This window comes from Oxyura jamaicensis, chromosome 5 (assembly GCF_011077185.1).
Source record: "Oxyura jamaicensis isolate SHBP4307 breed ruddy duck chromosome 5, BPBGC_Ojam_1.0, whole genome shotgun sequence".
Lineage (NCBI taxonomy): Eukaryota > Metazoa > Chordata > Aves > Anseriformes > Anatidae > Oxyura > Oxyura jamaicensis.
In genome coordinates this window covers 23,387,891-23,406,980 of record NC_048897.1, presented here as the reverse complement: position 1 = coordinate 23,406,980, position 19,090 = coordinate 23,387,891, and the positions used below count along the sequence as shown (strand labels likewise).

The 19,090-nt window shown below is 42.6% G+C and overlaps 1 protein-coding gene across 1 annotated transcript; it reads right to left on the bottom strand.

The window, feature by feature from the left end:
- Window positions 1-491: 491 nt before the first annotated feature.
- FBXO33 (F-box protein 33) lies at window positions 492-18,421 on the bottom strand. The gene is made up of 4 exons (XM_035328279.1): window positions 17,791-18,421; window positions 12,481-12,591; window positions 6,870-7,555; window positions 492-2,899 (listed from the first exon to the last, which is right to left on the bottom strand). The coding sequence occupies exons 1-4, from the start codon at window positions 18,342-18,344 to the stop codon at window positions 2,628-2,630; spliced, it is 1,623 nt and encodes a 540-aa protein (XP_035184170.1). The 5' UTR covers window positions 18,345-18,421; the 3' UTR covers window positions 492-2,627.
- Between the last annotated feature and the right edge of the window lie 669 nt (window positions 18,422-19,090).

Here is a 19,090-nt window from a genome sequence, read left to right as displayed (position 1 = left end):
TTTACAACCCCATTTAAGGTCCAGAATTCCTATCAGTTAAATTGCTACATAAACCTCCCTCAGAAGGCTAAGCCCCAAAAGTCACCGTGACCAAGTCCTGTTATTTCACTTTACTAGAATATAAAGAGCTATAATCATACATACCTTGTCTTTATTACCCACAGCAAAATCTACTTTTCCTCTCTTCAATAAGTCGTTAAGCAATCTTGCTTGCCAGATCTACAAGCTCTAGGAGACTCCTTAAACAACAAGCAGCGCAATCCTCATGCTTGGTGGCGGTTTGAGCTGTCATGAAGTGAAGTGCAGAAGCTCGAGTTAAATCTGTGCTTGGCACGCGCACACCGAACAGCCACTCCGACAAGTCTCACAGCACAATCAGCCACTGCAGGGCACAGCAGCTCTTGGGCAGCTTATCAGCCATCTGCAGTTTTCATTCAGAATACACAGCTACGTACTCTGAGTACAGAGAAAAGGTCAAACTGAAGCGTTGTGGGTATTCATAATCTATTTAATAGTGGGACACCAAAAAAAGTACTACACATTTTTCTAGAGCACATTAGGTTTTGATTTAAGCAATTGCAACGGATGCAAGAACTTCTCAAAATAGTCTTCTACAGTCTACAATCCACATTTTACTGTATCAGTCTAGTAAGTCATACCGTGATGTACTGTTTGTGCTAACTGGTCTGGTGGTCTGATCGCTACCAAAGCATCCTTCCACCCCCCACCCCTCCCCACCCAAAAAATAAGTTGACAAAATTCAGCCAAGAAATTACTGTATGACATTTTAGACTCTTTCGTTGACCTAAACACAATGGGAGCTACCAGTTATACACAACTTATGAACGATTGTTGCATTTAAGTCTAGAAATTCTCATGCTGATACAACAAAAATATTTTATACAGTGATCAATTTTTAATGCTTTATTCATTGATTAAAAGAATATACATTTAACATAAACCATACAACATCAGTCATCAATTCAAACATTCAGCTGGTTTCCTTACATTTTCTGTCAGGAGTTTATTTTTTTAATCTGATCACATTTATAGATAAAATCTCACCACATCTGGCATATACACACACTGTGCCAGTGGATTCACTCTACTGATGTACATATAAAATCCGCATGGTATGTGCTCACTGGAGACAAAACAGCGCACACCTGTCAAAAGGTCATTTTAATATAAGATGGTAAAACCATTTGTAAAACACATATAAACTTTTTCCATAAATAGAATCATATCTGGACATCTGTTGCATAAATTGTGTTTTCCAAAGCTTACAATATAGCAGCCAGGTCTCAGCACTGCTGGGCACCCACGTTGGCCACTTACTTTATTATTGCAGACTGTCCTTTAAACATTAAATGCACAACATTCGTACCACTTAAAACTGGGGTCAGGTGGAAGTCTCACAGAGACCACGTCTGTACCGCGGTTGCCCTGAAACAGTTAAATCGGCTTTTAAAGCCTCTCAGATATAACAAGATTTTAAAACATACTTCATGGAATGTTCTTCATGCATCATAGCAGCTCATACCTGTGATAGAACAAGCTTTGTATTTGTTTCCTTTCCTTCCTTTACATTCACTATTCACAGTGAAACAGGTGCATGTTTGTTAAGAGTTCTGAGGTTGCTGACTGAGCCACAGCACAGCTGTGTACCACAGGTCGAAATTCGACCTTATATATTACAATCTAGCAGTATCTGGCTGGCCAGAAGTTGGCCTGCCCCTGCCAGCATGTGGGCACTTCTTCGTTTTTAATCTATTCTTTGGCAGCTGACACAGGCGCTGACAGAGAAAATCCAGTGACTTGGTTGCTAGGGATTTCACGACTAACGTTTGTTTGCAGGTGTATACCTTTGTACTGAAGTCTTCACTGTTACGCTTTTACCTCATCGGAGCGCACGTTCCTGTTTTTTTTCCTCTTACACTTTGGCCCAAAGCTAACTTTTAAGGAAGATGACAGAAGATGAGAATAAACTAGGAGGAGCTTACAAAGAATCTGAAATACTACAGCTTATGGAGTGCATCTGGAAGTACGGGTATCCAAAAAGCTAGTGTTTCACGCCACTGCTTAACAGAGCTAAGAAAAACCGACATAGGCAGCAAGTCATGCTTCATAAGCTGCATGGGAAATGAAGCAAGGTGAGACTCTAAGAATGAGCAGCCCTGGGTAGACTTCTCTTCCTTTTAAGCCTATTAAGTAGCACGCTACCAGATTAAGCAAACAATGACAGCAGAGAAATCCACGGGGCTATGGATATGGATATTAAAAACGGTTGGCTCCTGAGCGCAGAACTCCGATATAATAGTAAAATCATTCAAAACACAGTTACTCAACAAAAGTAAAGTTAGCCGGCAACCTCAGACAGCCTTTGGCTGTATCCCGGTAAGGTTTGGTAGACAAGTCCATTAACCGTGAAAACCCTAAACACTGCCACTTTCAGCTTCTAAACCAATACCCGACTACGTTCTTTGATCAAGAAGTAGAATACACATATGTAATTCTATATAGCTAATACTGATTAAACACAGCACAAAAGGGGTTAATTCACGCTACTGAAAAAACATAAAAGGACCCTACTTGCATATGTAACCACAGGAATTGTAAATAAGGAGCTAAATGCCTTCACTGAAGCTTTGCATCTCTCTGTAAAAATGACGAGTTGGCTCAGTGAAGACACTGAGCAGTTCTATGTCCATCACTGCGTGCCAAGGCCGACCCAATCCGAGAGATACTTGCTCAATGAGATTATGCACTGGATCCACGTCCTGATCAGCCAGTTCTCCTTGGTCGAAATCAATGCTTTCTTCTGTGACTTCAAGAACTTTCAGATCAGAGCCACGAAGACGAGCAATTGCAATAAGATTATGAGCCCAAACTGTGTAACCTATGGGGAAATAAAAGAAAAAAAGTTGCTCCGTAACTTCACGCAAGGCATTTTTTTTTACACAAGTATCTAATGCCAGAACATCAAAGCTTCCTCCCCAACTTATTTTGGCATCTTCTGTCTGGCAAAATTCTCCTCCCATTTTTCGTTGTTGTTGCAAATGAAAAAAGCTCCATTTATATTTTGAATAAAGAAATATCAAAAATATTGCAGGTATTTTAACAAAGCTTTTCTACATCTATTTTTTTCATCCACCATTTGTATCGACTTCTTTACTACCAAATAAGTTGTAAATACAACTTCAAACCTTCTGTGATCTACTTAAAAAAAAAATCAAATTAAAGAAGTGGCTCATCAACTATTCAAGTTAATATATAAAAGGACCATTTAAGAACTGTGTTTCAGCTAGAAAAAGTTAGCTTTTGTTGCATTAGAGGTGGACTTGGTAGAGGAAAAAAATCAAACAGAAGCCTCTCCAGGAAACAGGTCATACCAGCACAAAAAAAATAATCTACACATATCTTGTTATTCTAGCTGGAATTAAACATAATTATAAAGCTTCCCTCTCTTCCCATTAGCATATATTAGCACCCCTCTTTCAAAACACTCGCAGCTACCTGCTATTTTTCTACCGTTTGCTGTATCCTCGCTAAGGCAAACGCTGAGCTACTCCCTGTCCAGGTAGGAATCACAAGCTATCTGGGAACTTCCCTTTTTTTGGAAGCTCTGCGAGCCAGCCCTTCTGCTGCAAAAGAAAAGGCTCAGTTCTGCCTTCCTCATCATTCTCACAGACGCCGTGCCTCCTGGTGGGATGCCCACTTAGAGACTAAGGAAAGGTGCAGTCTGCACGGAATTTGGGAAGTTAGCTGCTGAAGGAGTCAACAAGGCACGTAACACACTCTACATCCTAAAGAATCAAAATAAGACAGATAAAGACTGAGAAAAACTGAAGTAATAGATTAAAGATTTTTTCATTGCGTTTTTTCCTACCATTTTGTCTCTAAGGTCCCCTATAATATGTTGCTCAAGGTACTTTTTTTTAAACAAGAAACCCAGCAAACACCTAAACGGCTCATTTCCAGGAATTAACCATTAAGAATGCATGAATTGCTGCAATTTTCACTGGCTGATACTTTACCTCTAGTACAACAGTCACGGAAGATGAACCTGCAAGGCTGCGGGATATTAAGCCCAATGGAAAACTGCACCTCTCTGAATTACATCCCTATTGGGCTCAGAAGGAGCTCACAACACTTTACAGTTGTTTTGACTGTAAAGAAAGTTACTAAAAAGCAGCCTTGAGAGAGAGTACAAGAATAAAGGGGAACAGTAACTGCAGCCAAGTCCCCTGTGCCATCCCTGGGGCTCAGGCACGCAGCTTTGGCTGTAACTTTTCACTGTCAGATTCTGTGTTCTCTGGAAGAACCACCTTCATCTCAAGTGGGTCTTATTTTAAATTAACTCTTTCAAAATGTTTTGCCTGAAGTTCCTCAGTAACCTCCCAGAAGCAAAAAAGCTTCAGCCCAGCTGAAGTATTTCAGAGGTAAAGGGCAGTGATAGCTTCATTGCAGTTAGCACTGAACAACCAACATCCACGAGCAGCACTGCAGTTTTTCCTTGCTGGTAGAAAGGAAAAACTTCAGCTTTGCTCAGGGGCAGAATGCAGCCGAGGATCTCACAGGTAAGACAATATGTTTACAACACAAACAGCCTTGGAACTCCACACACAGTGTCCTTCTCTTAAAAAAAAAAAAAAAAAAAAGGTTCCAGCCCCTCTGGATGGGGTGGCTCTTTACTTACAACTCCTGATGACACCACTCTGATTATCCTACTGTCCCCATCTCATCCCAAAAGACCACACACTCCTCACACTGCTCCTTCATGCTGCAACAAGTATTGAATACCCTTGACTCAGTTTTCTTCTGCCCCGAAGATGCTGCCCTGGTGGAACGATGATACGGCTTCCCACAGGAAAGAATCATGAGCTATCCAAGAAGAAGAGCATCCTTAGGATGTGTTCTCCCTTCTTTGGTCACTGCCAAGTGGCAGCCAAAGCAGGTGCAAATTGAAGACTTTATCAGAGCAAACTAAAAGCAAAAGAGGGAAAACCAGAAATTCCAGAAAATATTGGAAACTGAAGAACAACCACTTCTGGTTTCTTCACAGAAGAAACCTGGGCCCTTACAAATAGAGCAAGTTATGGCTCCTTGAAAAAAATCCCCTTAATTTTACTTTCCTGAAGAAAGCTTGATAGTATCACAAAAATACAACAAGTAGCTCCAGAGACCACTGCTTGGTAAGTCTCAGAAAATACAGACGTGAGGATAAGATGCTGTACTGAAACATCACAGCGTTCTAGATCTTTCCTCAGCAATATTTTTTCTCACCATAACTACTCAAGAAGAAAGGTGCTTGTGCTACACCACCTGAGAAGTCACATTCACAACTTAAAGATGAGGTGTTTATAAGGAGCTTAGCAGCCTTCTACAAGTAGGGGAGGAAAGAAATGGAAAGAACCTGGATTTCAAAATCAGAGCAAGGGTGATGCCTGGCCATCCTCTCCTGCAGGTATACAAAGAATCTCTCCAAAGAAGGAAGATGCAGTAAGATTACACTGAACTGTAGGTGTTTGCTTTCCCCATGCTCTTCACAGAGTAATGTATTCTACTGAATAGACAGGTACCGATATTAGAAGATACTTACACTAGTTTTTGATCAGGTATTTTATCATCTTTTAAAATTTGGATCAGATTAGAGAAATTTCCTGTGGTAGGACAGCTTAAGTTTTGGGTTATTGTGTTTGTTTTCTTTTCTCTTTTCTTTAAAAAGTCCTAAAACTTTTATCCAAATGTTACAGAAACTGCTAAAATCTACTTTTTAGAGTGGCACAGTCATGTGTCAGTCTCCAAAGTCTGTCAGTGAAACTATAAAGGGGAGACCACTGGATTGATTCTTTTTCTCCACTGATTTTCAGTTGAAGACAGTGAAAACCTTTTCCTAGCAGATACAACAAAACCTTCTCCCTTCAACCGAGATCCAAATGTATCATCCCCACAGCTGCTCATCTCTCCTGTTTGTGCTGAGTAACTGGGAATTCACTCCTGCAAGCTGCCTGAGGAAATGGGCATCCATTCTCATGCAGCAGAACACAGAATCATCACTTAACTCCTTCATGTACCAACAAGTTTGGTCTCGGTAAGCCAATTCCAGCACCAAAATAACTACTCCGCATTATTTCAGTTTCAGGTGCCTCACATGTGCCAAATGATTTTATCTTCTAACAAGTACTGTACAGTTCACAGAGCTGAATATAAACGTGCACTTATTTGATTTGCAATCATACAGCAAATAGCTGGGATAAACCTAGCTCTATATTATTAGTGAAACCAATGTGCTCCGCAAGGCAACCTCCTCTGCATTATTTTTTCCCCACTGTTCAAGTAGACAAGTCTCAAATTTTGTTCAACACCTTCATCTGCTGCCAAGGCCTTACCAAACTGGTAAGAGACTTCCTCCCTTCAGCCCTGGGGCACTTAACCCACGTTATTTACACAAACAGGAAGCACAATCATCTAATCTTAACAGCCCATGAGCTCAGTACGCACAGCAAGCACCTACAGTGCTCACGTTCACATGCCCAGGCACCTGGTGGAATGGCACAGCACAGGCCATTTTCAGGACAAGCCTCCTTGAACGCTCAGTTCTTTGTTATCCTCTGTTCTGTGAGCAGCCTAACAAAATCCTGCGTGACCTCTCATGAAAGGTTAGTAAGCTACAGGTATGTTTAGAACACATAGACAAAAATACCTTCCAATTTTCAAACAAAAATACCAGTAGAAGGTAAAACGGCTTGTACAGCAACTGCATAGCAGACTTTTGAATAGCATTCTTACTGAAACACATAATTAGAAAGGCTGAAGCATTCTGAGCACATCAGTCACATACTAAGCTCATGCAACACATTACCTACCATGAACAGCTAGGAGAGACAGTCTTGTGCACCTCCAGGCTAATAAGACAAGTGGATCTTCATTCCGGTTGTCGCTAAGATCTGGGAAGCCAGACATATCTATCACATCATTCATTAGTATAAAATGAGTGAGGAACTTGTCATACTGCCTGGATATGAGGTCAACAACAGCTCCTGAAACACAAGTGATGTAGCTGTCAAAGTGAATCCTCTCTAGGGGGATGCTGGGCTTAAGAATCCTTAGCATATCATCACTCTTGACATCAAAAGCCATTATGTAGACCCGAAGATTGGTGCTGTTGCGTGTCAGCGCCTTCCAATTCTCATCTTCTGGCATACTGTCCAATGACTTGTGCATTATGGAAACACTGTGGACCAGGAGAGACAGTCGATGCAAAGGCACATGGTTGCTATCAGCCAGGACTCTTGCCATTTCAGCCGTAAAATCACAGAAATCCAAAGCAAGCGAACGCAGATTCACAAAACGCTCCAATTCGACTGCAGTGATAAGAGTGGTATTACCAGGGATGTGGTTGTCCAATAAGCTCAGGTGTTCCATGGTGTTGGCTATGGGGTTTGATAAGGAGGCCAGTGATGTGGGAGTTACTATTTGCAGCATGAACCCACAAGACAGCCATTTCAATTGCCTGCTATTGCCTAGTATCTCTTCAAACAGCTGTTGTATTCTGCAAGGAAACAAAACAGACAACGATGCTGTTAGACATGGTTTAGTCTTACCAATTGCTTACCATTCTATTTATTTTTTGTTCAAGAATTATTCTTCTTTCATTTATGGCCTTATTCTGCAGAAGGTGCTACTGTCGGAGTTCTTGTGAACTACCAAGGTTAGAACCCAACACGCTGCAGCCTTCCCACCATGCTTTAATCATCACTGCACTTAAAATGTTAAAAGCTGTGAACTATGTTGAAAAAAATAAGTACTTGGATTTTTCCAAAACAGTGGTGCACTATGACCCTTCATTTCATACTTCTCAGCACAGATCGCAGCACGCATTAACACCCTCCCACATACATGTTAAGGTCATGCAAGTAAGGAAGCCTGTAATGCTTTAAAAACTGTTCTTAATTTTTAAAACAGCTCTTCATAGTTGCTAACCTCTCTAGTACTGCAAATTCAATACAGAAAAAAGATGTTTTCATTGAAGAGTTGGAGAAGATCGACTTTGAACATATGTTAGAATGATAGAAACTAATTGCTTTATTTTCCTCCAAGGGTAAGGAACAAACACCTAAAAAGATTCTTGAAATAACTCTGAATGTACAGCTGATTGGATTCTCATTGTCAACAGCTCCAAATTTTACCAAAACAGCTTGGACCTGGTGACATGTCAATCCCAGATTACCAGTGCCAGAATCATCTGGGACTGCTGGAATCCTCATGTGATTTATCGCACTGTATGATTATAACATGCTTACTCTGATGCATCCCACCTCTCCTACCCATTTATTTTTTTAATGCAATAATGTTCTTTACTTTAGATATTAAATTCAAGAGTGCATGAAAATTAATTTAAAGTAAGACTTTGAATTACAAACAACAATAGTATGGTCAAACTCTACCAACTTCCTTGAAATAAGTATCTTTTCAATCCTCAGCCCACAGCTACTTAAGTTCCAAAGAACCCTCTTGCCCCAGTGACAAGTATTCTTTGAGCACGTACATTTTAGGATGCATATACAGATATATGTTCGATCTCAAACCCCAGCCAGCCAGAAGGAACACTCAGCATTTAAGAGAAGCAATTGAACCAGGCTGCAACAGGTCCACAAAACTTCAAGGAATATGGTAAAAAACCCTCCAGTACAAAACTAGCAGAAATCATTGTGCTTCAAATTGGGTACTGTTTGCCATAGAACATTATTTCCCTTATTGTTGTGAATATCTGTACACATTATATATTGAAGCACAAAGCAATTTTACAAAGTTGTTATTCTTATCCACCTATCTTTAATCAAGATACCATCCAGATAAAATTAAAGGCTCTGTATCCTGAATGACAGCAGAGAATCTAACACCTGAAGAGGGATAGAACACAGGAAAGAGTTGTAATTCTCAGAGATTTCCTCCCATTTCCAAACACTTGTAACTCTGACATCCTAAGCCAGAGGCGGCTTTCTGTCTTTAGTAACCTCAGGGACCTCACTTCCACAAATTTACCTAATCACCTCTTTAAGACAAGCTTTTGCAACTGTAAAAGGCCTAACTTTTCATTGGAAGTGGAACAGCTGGTGTGGTTATCATATTTATCAATTATATATCTCAATAGTTTCCAACATTTTGCCTGGTACAGTCATCAGGTTTATATACACTGCAGATCTTCTAGATTGTCTCCACGTATTTTTTTTTTCCTTTAATTGAGGACTGACAACAAAAACTAAACACCTTTAAACGACAGGTCAAGAATTACAAATAACGCATTTCTGCTATTTTATTCCTAAATTCTTTTGGAGTTCAGATGAGAGCTGTTTGATCCTGGCAATGTTTGTTTGGGGTCTGTTTCTGCTAAAGCTTAAATTTAAGGCAGATTCTCTGATAATCCCCAAAGGAAAAGGTTCTGCCATAGGAACCTCTCTAATTTCTTCCACAACAGACAAAGACTCTTCTCTCCCTGCTCTTATCACAATAGCTTGGAAAGGGGATATAATACTTACAGCAATGGAATCCTTTATTTTGTAATAGTCCAAGTAATCAATCCTAATAGTACTAATAATATTTAACAGAACAGTTGAAAAGATGACAAATCAATTTTGCCATGCTCAGTAAAATAACTATCATTAATGCTATGCCTTACAGCACTAGAATTGTTTTAATTGTGCTCCTGATATGATTCAAATAACTAAGCTCAGAAGAGTGCTGTTTGAGTATTCATGTAACTTAAACACTGAAAAGTAATACCGATTAAATGCTAACTTCGCACTGAAGTATTTATGCTCATACTTAGACGTGCTGATAGGCTACCGGCCCATATATCCTAAAGTAAACTTTCCAGATGCCTTTCCCCAGTTCATTGCCAATTTAATAAAAATAAATGGATAGAGATTCAACACGTCTGCGTAGAATAACAACGATTGTTTTTTGGTTTGCTTTAAATATCTGCTTTATGTGAGGCTGGACAGGAAGAACAATAAAAACCACCAGCTATTTATTCATTTTAACGTATTTTGAATATATTTAAAGAACACTAATAAGGGGTTTTCCTCCCCTACACATGACTACCTTAAAGCTCATTTACAAAACTGACATTTTAACAGGGTTTAGTACATAGAACACAAAATATGAGCAAAGCTCAGCACATGCAAGACAGCAAGTTGGCATAGCAATACCTCAACAAGTGTACTTCATCAGTCCCCTTTGCTCCTTGTAAAGAGCAGTTAATGGGATGTTCCCCATCTGCCTGAAACCTACCACACTGGAGAAAACTACCTCTGCCATAAAAACCTCAAAATAAATTACTGTTACAATTAATGCCAGACTGACTAATTGTTTAAGCCCCAAAAGCCCTGACAGGTGCTGAAGTACCTTGATGGCCCTGGACAGGATGCAAACCTATTAGTAAGGCCCATTTGTTTTAATTAAATCCAACCAATCAATACATTTTGTTTAATAAGAGAAGCTAAACCGGTTCTTTTAGAAACCAAACTATCTAAGCCATGTGGATCAGTCAAGGAAAGATTTCAGAAAGGAAAACTTTTACACACAGACCCTTTGCTCAGCTCAAGACAAATGCATTGTTTCTGATGAACTTCCACACAGTAATGAACTGAGGTCTAAAGAGAATTTTAGGAAGCATCCAGGGACACACATGCAATACAGAAAGAGAAAAAGCATTACAAAGCCATATATTGTACATGCTGATCACTAGAGAAGTGTGATTTTGGAAACATAATCCAAGGCCTCCTCACCCACAAGAACAACCCTTAGGATGTTCCTCCAGGCAAAAACCACTGGCTCTCTGCTAGCTGAGATTTCACCCATGGCCTGTGACACTCATCTCAATGCTATGGACTTGAGGAAGTGCCGTGTTTTCTTCCCTGTTTGAACTGCAGGAAGTTCCTTAAACAGCTACTAAGATTTATCACTATCTGGGTTCCCAAATCTTCAGCCACCAATAACACTGCCTCCATAGGTTGCCCAGTATCTTTCAGCGTTAGCTGTCAGCATCCACATTTTGCAACTGAAGAGATGCAAACACCTAACATCTTCTTAGTCTTGCCTTTTGCACTTGGGATTTACTTTCTGAAGTATATGCTGCTAGTGCTGATGAACTTGAGAACACTGAATAAAACTGGCAACTTTAATTTAGAAAAGAGCTAGCAGGTCCCAAAATACACTGCTTTATTCCAGAAAAAAAAAAAAGGTAGCATTTATTTGCTCATTCCAAAACATGCAAAGGTCAATATTCGTGTAAAAGACTAACTTTGAATTAGATAGTAAATGAATTTTGAACAGTTTATGGCAATAAAGTATGCATAGTAACTTTTGTTATTTGTTTGAAGAAATATTTAATTGTGTGCTCAGCTGAGTAAACATCTGCTTAGATGGTTTTCTTCAAGCCCCTTGGCCATGATTTGATTATGCATTTATGTTTCCACAAAGCATATGAAAAATGAGCTTTTACCAAATCAGACTTCTACCTGCAGACAGCACTACAATACAAATCTTAATTTCAGAATGCAGAAGTTAGAGTAATTTAAACAAAAGGGGATAACAAAGACATATCTGTATTTGCACTGATGTGCGTCAGAACCAAACATTTAGTTTGACAGTTGCATTCACATACGTACATACAACTGATAATATATCTGGAGTAGTTCTAAAAATCACTTAAAAAAAATAAACAGTAACAATCTAGAGTGGCTGTACTTACGCCTCTCTCCAGCTACTGGGAATATGTTTAAGCCGGCACAAATTAAAGTGATCTATATGACAAGTTTTAGAACTACTAAAACTCGTTCGCTTAGTTAGCGTCACTCTTTGGGGGGAACTTATTCCAGAAGTCAGTAGCTTTTTAAACTGTATTTCACCACTTCCAAAAAAAAACACAAACTAGTTATTCTAAGTAAAGACTGTACAGTAAGGTAATTATGGCAAGCTAAAATACACCTCTGAGACTAAACAAGCATGCCGTGAGCTAAGATCTTTCACAAATTCTACAAATACCTAACCTAGTTTTGTGACACAAAATAAGTTGTCAGTGCTTATGTCCTCTTTCAATTTTACTTGCTACACATATTTCACAAGAATTGAGGACGTCGGATTACTTCCTTTTCTCATTTTTTCACATACAGCAATTGTAGATGTGCTGGTAACAAATCCCTGCTCCTCCTCTTGTTTTGTTTTCATTAAGTTAATATTGTTTCTAGAAGAGAATGAAAAGATGAAAGAAAAAATTCTCACCCTGCTGGGAAGGGGAAAAAAACAGGCCACAAAACCAGACTACTTCATGACAATACTAGAAACAAAAAATCAACTCAATTTAAGAATTACATTCTCATCCTATAAAAAAGCTTTGTTAGTTACATGTTTTAGACATGAAAAAAGCATTAACTATTACTTTAACATGTTTGTCAATTTAAAAATGTAACTTACTGCTTAATCTTTTTGCCATCAGGATCCACCTTTCCGAGGTATGTATTTGATATACTTCCGTGCTGCTGCAGAATACTTATATCCCCAAAGAGACTTAACTTCTGCAGGTTCCTATGAAACAAAGAAACAAAAAGGAACCTTTATACAAAATTAAAGCACTGTAAGGAATCATTCTGGATAAAACAAGCACAGGCAGCAAGAACACATTATTGCATGGAACATGTAACCTCTTCCAGGAAGCACCCTTCTGCCCTGGAGTACAGGCACGTATGGGAATTGAGACTGAAGCATAAAGGGGAAGAGGGATATACAAACTGCCGAACCCAGCTGTAAAGCAAATGCCAGTTTTTAGTGACCACAGAGCAGTATTTTCAGCAGGCCATCACTATCAAGAACATGTGTATTAAATTTCACAGATGGAAACATCAAATATCTACTCCTTTCTAACACTTAACACTGGGGTTAATGCCCAAGTAGAATGCAACTGCTAGAAACCCTGCCTGAGCACTTACATATTGCAACTTCGTAATAAATGGGGGCCCAAACCTTCCTCAACTGAGGCAACACAAACTTCAGATGAAAGCTGAGCTGAACAAAAGCTCCTTGCCCCCCAAACAGTGTTTGATTTCTACTACATTGAAGTAGGAAATATCAGAACAGCTTCTACTGGCAGTCAACAGAAGAGAATTACTGGTCCACCGTAACATAATTTAAATTTCTAGAAGAATACCTAAAAAGTGAAAGAAGAGCCTCTAAGTTTACGCTGGACTTGTCTCAGTGTGCTACAGTCAGTTTCCCTTTCCCCAGTACAGTTTACTTCTGACTTGCATCTTTTCTATCCCCTAAAAAAAGATCAAACCAAAGATATGAAAATGATAACAGTTTTACAGAGGCTGTTTGTGGGTTTGGTGTTGTTTTTTTTTTTTTAAAAAAAAAAAAAAACTGACTGTTTGCAAGTTGTATGCTAATACTTCAGATAAGCTTTTAGGAAGATGCAAAACAATCACAAAACTCAAAGCTTAGGGAAGCTCTGGTGCCAGTTCGCTACTTCCCCAACACGAGCAGATGTTCTACCAACAGAAGAAAGCCGTCAAGTAGTCAAGTTTTCAGTTTAACTATGAATTGCAGGCTATAATTGGTACCGATCATAAATAATCATTTACCTGTTCTGAAGTATTAAATAACCATAGACTAGTTCCCTGAAATCTCTCCACTGTCTCACCTGCTACTTTTCTTCTACAGATGAATGAAGATCCACAGGCTTCCTATCAAGCCAGGCAAATACTGGAGCAAAACACCCAGATTTTACAACCACCATTTCAGAAATCCTAACACTTTAATATTTAGTGCTTTAAATACAGGACTACTGGAGTGATGATACTGGAATATAACTGCGTCCTGACTACATGCACAATATTCTATAAATCTGACTAAGCCAGTGCCTGATCCTAGCTGAAGAATGAGGTTGGCAAGGAAATCTGAAGACACTGGCAACCCCACCGAGAGTATTTTGTGCTTTTTTATCGCCTACAGCTTTTGAGGAAAGTCTGGTGTGGCAGGGAAAGCAGCAGAAACATCCACCTGGTGTGCAAGGCAGTGCTCACAGCCAATACTATAATTAGGCTTTTATCTTCTGATCTCAGGGACTTAAATCTGAGAGCTCAGACAAAATGCAACCTTCAGAACAATTCTGATTCACCTGCACATTCACATCCCACGCAGGTCTTGTTTGGTGCTGCCCGGACCACAGTGAATGCTGCTGCAGACAAGTGTTAATTTTTGAGCCACTGAGATACAGGACATACGAAACACAATTTATTGGTACCCCCCAGGTTTCCTACATCTACTTGACTGTCATTCGTGCACTACAGAGACCCAGATAAAGTTCTCCACCTCAAAACTTAGCCAATGAAAACATCCAATTATTCTTCCATGCACAGCACAGTTGTTACCATCACAGTCCAAATCAGTATTAGATTTTTGTTACTATTTGTAGTACCCTATAATCTCCACAGCATTTGGCTCACCTCTCATCTTTATTTCATGGGGTTAGTAAAGTCATTGCTGCTTAAACAAATTTATTTAGGCGTTAACTGTCATCTTTTGCTGAAAGTCATAATGGCAACTTAATCCTACATTCTATGTATAACCACAGCTGGGGAAATATCCTCTTTTGTATTTAGTATTTTTATTAAATATTTACCATTCGTTTTCCTTTCCACTAGCTCAAAAGCATACTAAAGGTACCAAGCCTCTTACTATGCTCCTTCTTCAGGTTTGGTGGGTCTCTTTGAACATCCATCCTCCACCTTGCAATGCAACAGGAATCAAAATGGCCTTGCTTAGATTCAACAGGAACAAAGTGGTAAGGCACAAGCTGCATTATTAAATTCCTGTCCCCCTTCCCCAGATTTCAGCTGCCTGCTCAGGCTGACAGAAGAGAGTTATTAGAAAGCCCCAAACACTGATGCAGTCTCCTCTTTTGAATGATTCACACAGTTCTGACAACTCCAAGGTAGATACCATACTTCACTTAAACTCCCAGGTTTACTACAATCTACGTTTTTGTTTCCACAGCAAAGTTCAAACAAGTCACACAAACGAACACACTGCAGATGAAAGGGGGGAGGATCAATTCCTTCCTGCCCTCCTCTGGAAGCAGCCAGAGGAGAGTCTCTACTTCGGGCCTTCACAGCTACATAAAAGAGCAGTCTCCTGCTGATGATCAGTCCCTGCCTATTAGCTACTGTATACACTGAAATGACTCACGGAAAGTTTGTCACCCTCCCACCTGCCTTCCTGAACTTAGTTTTGAAAGATCAGCTTGTGAAGGCACAGATGATTACGATCCCGTAAGAGCCAATGAGAAACAACTTGTCCCTCCTGATACTGGTACAGAACACAAGGCACCCCCACAGGTTTTTTGTGTGTTTTTGTTTTGTTTTGATAGGAAGTAGAATATCAAGTGTTTAAATAATACATTTTTATTTTGCTTCACTTGCTGTCAACAGAACTGCTTGCGGAAAAGCTAGAGGTGGCTATAAACATCACTTTAGGACACTAATTAAAGAAATTACAGAATTATAGAACTCATCTTGGTTCCGGTGCTATTAAAGCAGCATTTAGGAGTAATATGATGTCACTTGCAAAACGAAGTTTGTGTCGACTTGAGCTCCGCCTCAAATGCACGAGGGACCTTGAACATACCTTCGTGGATGCTGCATGCCAGCAGAAATACCTATCATTGTGTTATCAGGTGTTTTGAACTGTGTGACTGCAGCTGAGCTTATTTCCTTCATTCCATCAGAATTAGCAAAGGCCGCTCCAACATATTTTTCTAGAGACTTAGTGTGCAGAGTTGATTAGAAATGAACAGCTTTGTACTCTACAGAAAGTACTTTTATTAGCAAAAAACCCCACCACATCATCATTCCCCTGTACCCAAGAGGGCATCCAGAAATTGCATTACTTTTAGTCATTACTTCAGTCTTTTCTTAGGTCCTGCGGTATTATAAATCCTCAAGGAATTCTGCAGCCATTTAAAGAACATTTTTTCCTGAAAGGAGGGGGTTGTTACTGTATTGTTTAATAATAGATTTAAAAGCCTACAACAAGATTACGCAGTTAAGAAATGGCACACCATTTCACAGAAGCAGATTTTTTCCTCTCTAGTTTTGAAGAGCAAGATGGAAGTTCTTTGAATTTCTCTGCCAAAAAAAAGCTATCACAGGGGCTGACAAGAGTTATGAAAGAATCATCCTGTTTTAAACTTAATTCCGAAAGGAATGCATTTGCTGTGATTCAGCCACCGGCCAAGTTAAAAATGCTGCTGTTTCCTTTATTTTGGAAATTGCAATACCCATCCCATGTACAACAACACGAGAAGGAATTAATCATTCCCCTTGTGCTGCAGAGCAGAGAAATCAGGTGAGGGGCCTGCAGTCACTCCAGACAAAATGAGGCATCAAGACAGGTGATAATGGCTCTGGCTTAGAGGTGAGAACCGAGCAGCAACTTCGCACCTTACCATTCGTTCCCACCTCCTTTCAACCTTAAAACTCTACTTAAAAAGTTAAAGGACAACGTTCTACATGCAAACTGACCAGTTACCTTGCAAGGAAAGAAGAGGTATCAAACTTAAAACCTTTAGAAAAAAAAATATGTTATTCAAAATGTAAGTCTGAGTAGACTCCTAAGTGCTTAATGTACATCCCCCACGCATTTTTCAGTTGCTCACCAAAAAAAGACCCTGCTGTAATAACGAGGTACTCTGCGTTCCCAGTCATACCTTATTCATTTGAAAACAAAAGAGTGGCGTGCAAGCGATTTGAGGACATCGGGAAAGTATAGTAATGCAAAATCCTATCCAAGTTGGTGACTTTCCACCTCTATCTTACCACTTAAATTATACTTATCTCCAGAGAACAGGTAGTGGAGAAACAACTACTGCTGCGAGTATTTTGCTGCGCTCTCAGCCACGCTGTACATACAAATCTGCAAAACAACTCCAGAAAGCAGTGTCCTTGTAGGAGCTGCAGATAAGGCCGCAGAGAATGCAGAAAGTAACGTATGCCAGGAGCCTTCTCACAACACATTTGACAGCCTCGCATTTTAGTGAGACAGCGGAAAAAAACATTCTTTTTTTATTATTATTTTCCCCCATGAAACTCCTAGGGGTCACCTCCTGGGGTTTCCAACTATTCGTTTCAACCTTCCAAGTCCATTTGTTGGTATTTGCCTATGAATCTGATCAGCGCCAGCACCGCTTCACCACTGTTTTCATTCAGGACATCAGTCGGATTGCCCAGAGATTCGACGGTTAAGCGACAGCTCCCCTTTAAAGGCAGGACAAGGCGGGTGGGACCCGCACCCCGAGGACTCACAGGGCAGGAACTAGGGGCAGATAAAGGTGAGCTGCGGCCCAGGAGCTGCTTTCGGCAGCCAGGCTCCCACCTCCCGGCCCTGGCAGCTGCCCCGGGGGAAGTCCCTGCTGGGCACGACGCCGCGGAGGAACTGAAAGCGAGACCTCACACGGCCCATTTGCATCGGGCCAGAAGCAGCGAGGAATCGCGTTTAAAGCCCTCTCGGTGCGGTGCACGCCTGAGGAGAGGGAAGGAAGGCCCCGGCCTCCCCACAACCCCTCCAAAGGCCGGGAGCGGTGGGGGGGCTGCCCGTGAAGCAGCTGCCCCCCGCTTCCCAGCGGATACCCGGCACACCCAGTCACTTTGCCCAAACCCCTACGGCTGGGCGGGGAAATAATAAAGCATTTTCTGTGAAAAAACACCCCTCCCCCCCCTCCCCCGCCGCTACCTGTTGTTGCGGACGCTGCTCAGGACGCACAGCACCAGCTCCAGGTATGTCCGCAGCAGGTCCAGCCAGCGGGGGCACAGCGGCGGCGGAGCCTCCCCGGCCGCCGCCGCCACCCCGGCCCCCGCCGCCGGGCCCTCGCCCCCCGCCGCCGCCGCCGTCACGGCGGCCCCGGGGGCGGCGCTGGGGTAGTTGTCGGCGGCGAACTGGACGCGGAGCTCGCGGACGAACCAGCCGCACTTGCGCATGAGGAACTCGAGGCGCGGGCGCTCGGCCGGCGAGACGCGGAGGCTGAGGCGGAGGCGCGGCCAGAGGGCCGGGTAGAAGAGGCACTCCCGCCAGTGCGAGCAGGCGGCCGAGGCCCGCAGCCGGTCGGGGCCGGCCAGGAAGGAGAAGATGTGCACCACCAGCTCGCTGGGCAGGGAGCCGGCGCCCACCGCCTCCCCGCACACCGACATGCCTGCAGCCGGCCCGGGCCCTGCTGCGGCGGCGGCCACGGGCGGCGGCGGCGGCGGCCCCGGCCTGGCCTCGGGCTCCTGCGACAAAAACAACAACATCAATGACAAGGCGCAGGGGGCGGGCGCCGGCCGGGACGCGGCTCGGCCGGGACGCACCACACCGAGCGGGGGGGGGGGGGGGGGGGGGCCGTACCCCCCCCCCCCCCCCCCACGCCGGGGAGGAGCCCGCCGCGGGGGGGGGGGGGGGGGGGAGAGGGGGCCGGCGGAGCCGCGCTTTCTTACTGCGGGGCGGGCGGAGAGAGGCGCGGCGGGACCCCCGCGGGCGCGGAATGGAACGCGCCGCCGTTCGAATGGCAGGCGGGGCCGGCCCAACGGCCTGCGCGGCGGGGGGGGGTTAACCCCTCCCTGCCCGCCGGCCGCTGCCAAACCGCCCCGCCGCGAGGGGCCGGCACCGGGCACCGGCTGCGTCCTGCTTCCCTCAGGGCCCTGGAAGCGGCCGGGGGCGCCGCTGGGCTCGCACGTTTTAAATCCATCAAGGCGGAAGTTAATTGCAGTTATAACGCCTAAATTGCAGGGTTTTAAACGCCGAGTACCGGCAGGGGGTTGCAATAACGCACGGAGGCTTGCAGAGCGGCGCGCGTTGGGCTGCAGGGAAACGCAGGCGTGAAGGAAAAACAACGATGTGCTGACACGCACAGCCTGCGCTCCCGCTTGTGGCCCGAGCAGGGCCCCACTCTAAATAGGTTTAATCCAACCGACCCTAAAATAACCCCATCTCGTTCCTCCGTGGCTGGCCCTTTCCCCCGCCTCACAGCAGAAGTGAAAAGAAACAGCTCGTTTCTGTT

Excerpts from the sequence above, each read along its gene's own strand:
- FBXO33 (XM_035328279.1), bottom strand. The coding sequence starts at position 18,344 with ATGTTGTTGTTTTTGTCGCAGGAGCCCGAGGCCAGGCCGGGGCCGCCG. Across the intron at positions 12,592-17,790 it reads AGCAGCGTCCGCAACAACAG|GAACCTGCAGAAGTTAAGTC; the intron begins GTAGCGGCGGGG and ends TTTGTTTCATAG. Across the intron at positions 7,556-12,480 it reads GATGGCAAAAAGATTAAGCA|AATACAACAGCTGTTTGAAG; the intron begins GTAAGTTACATT and ends GTTTCCTTGCAG.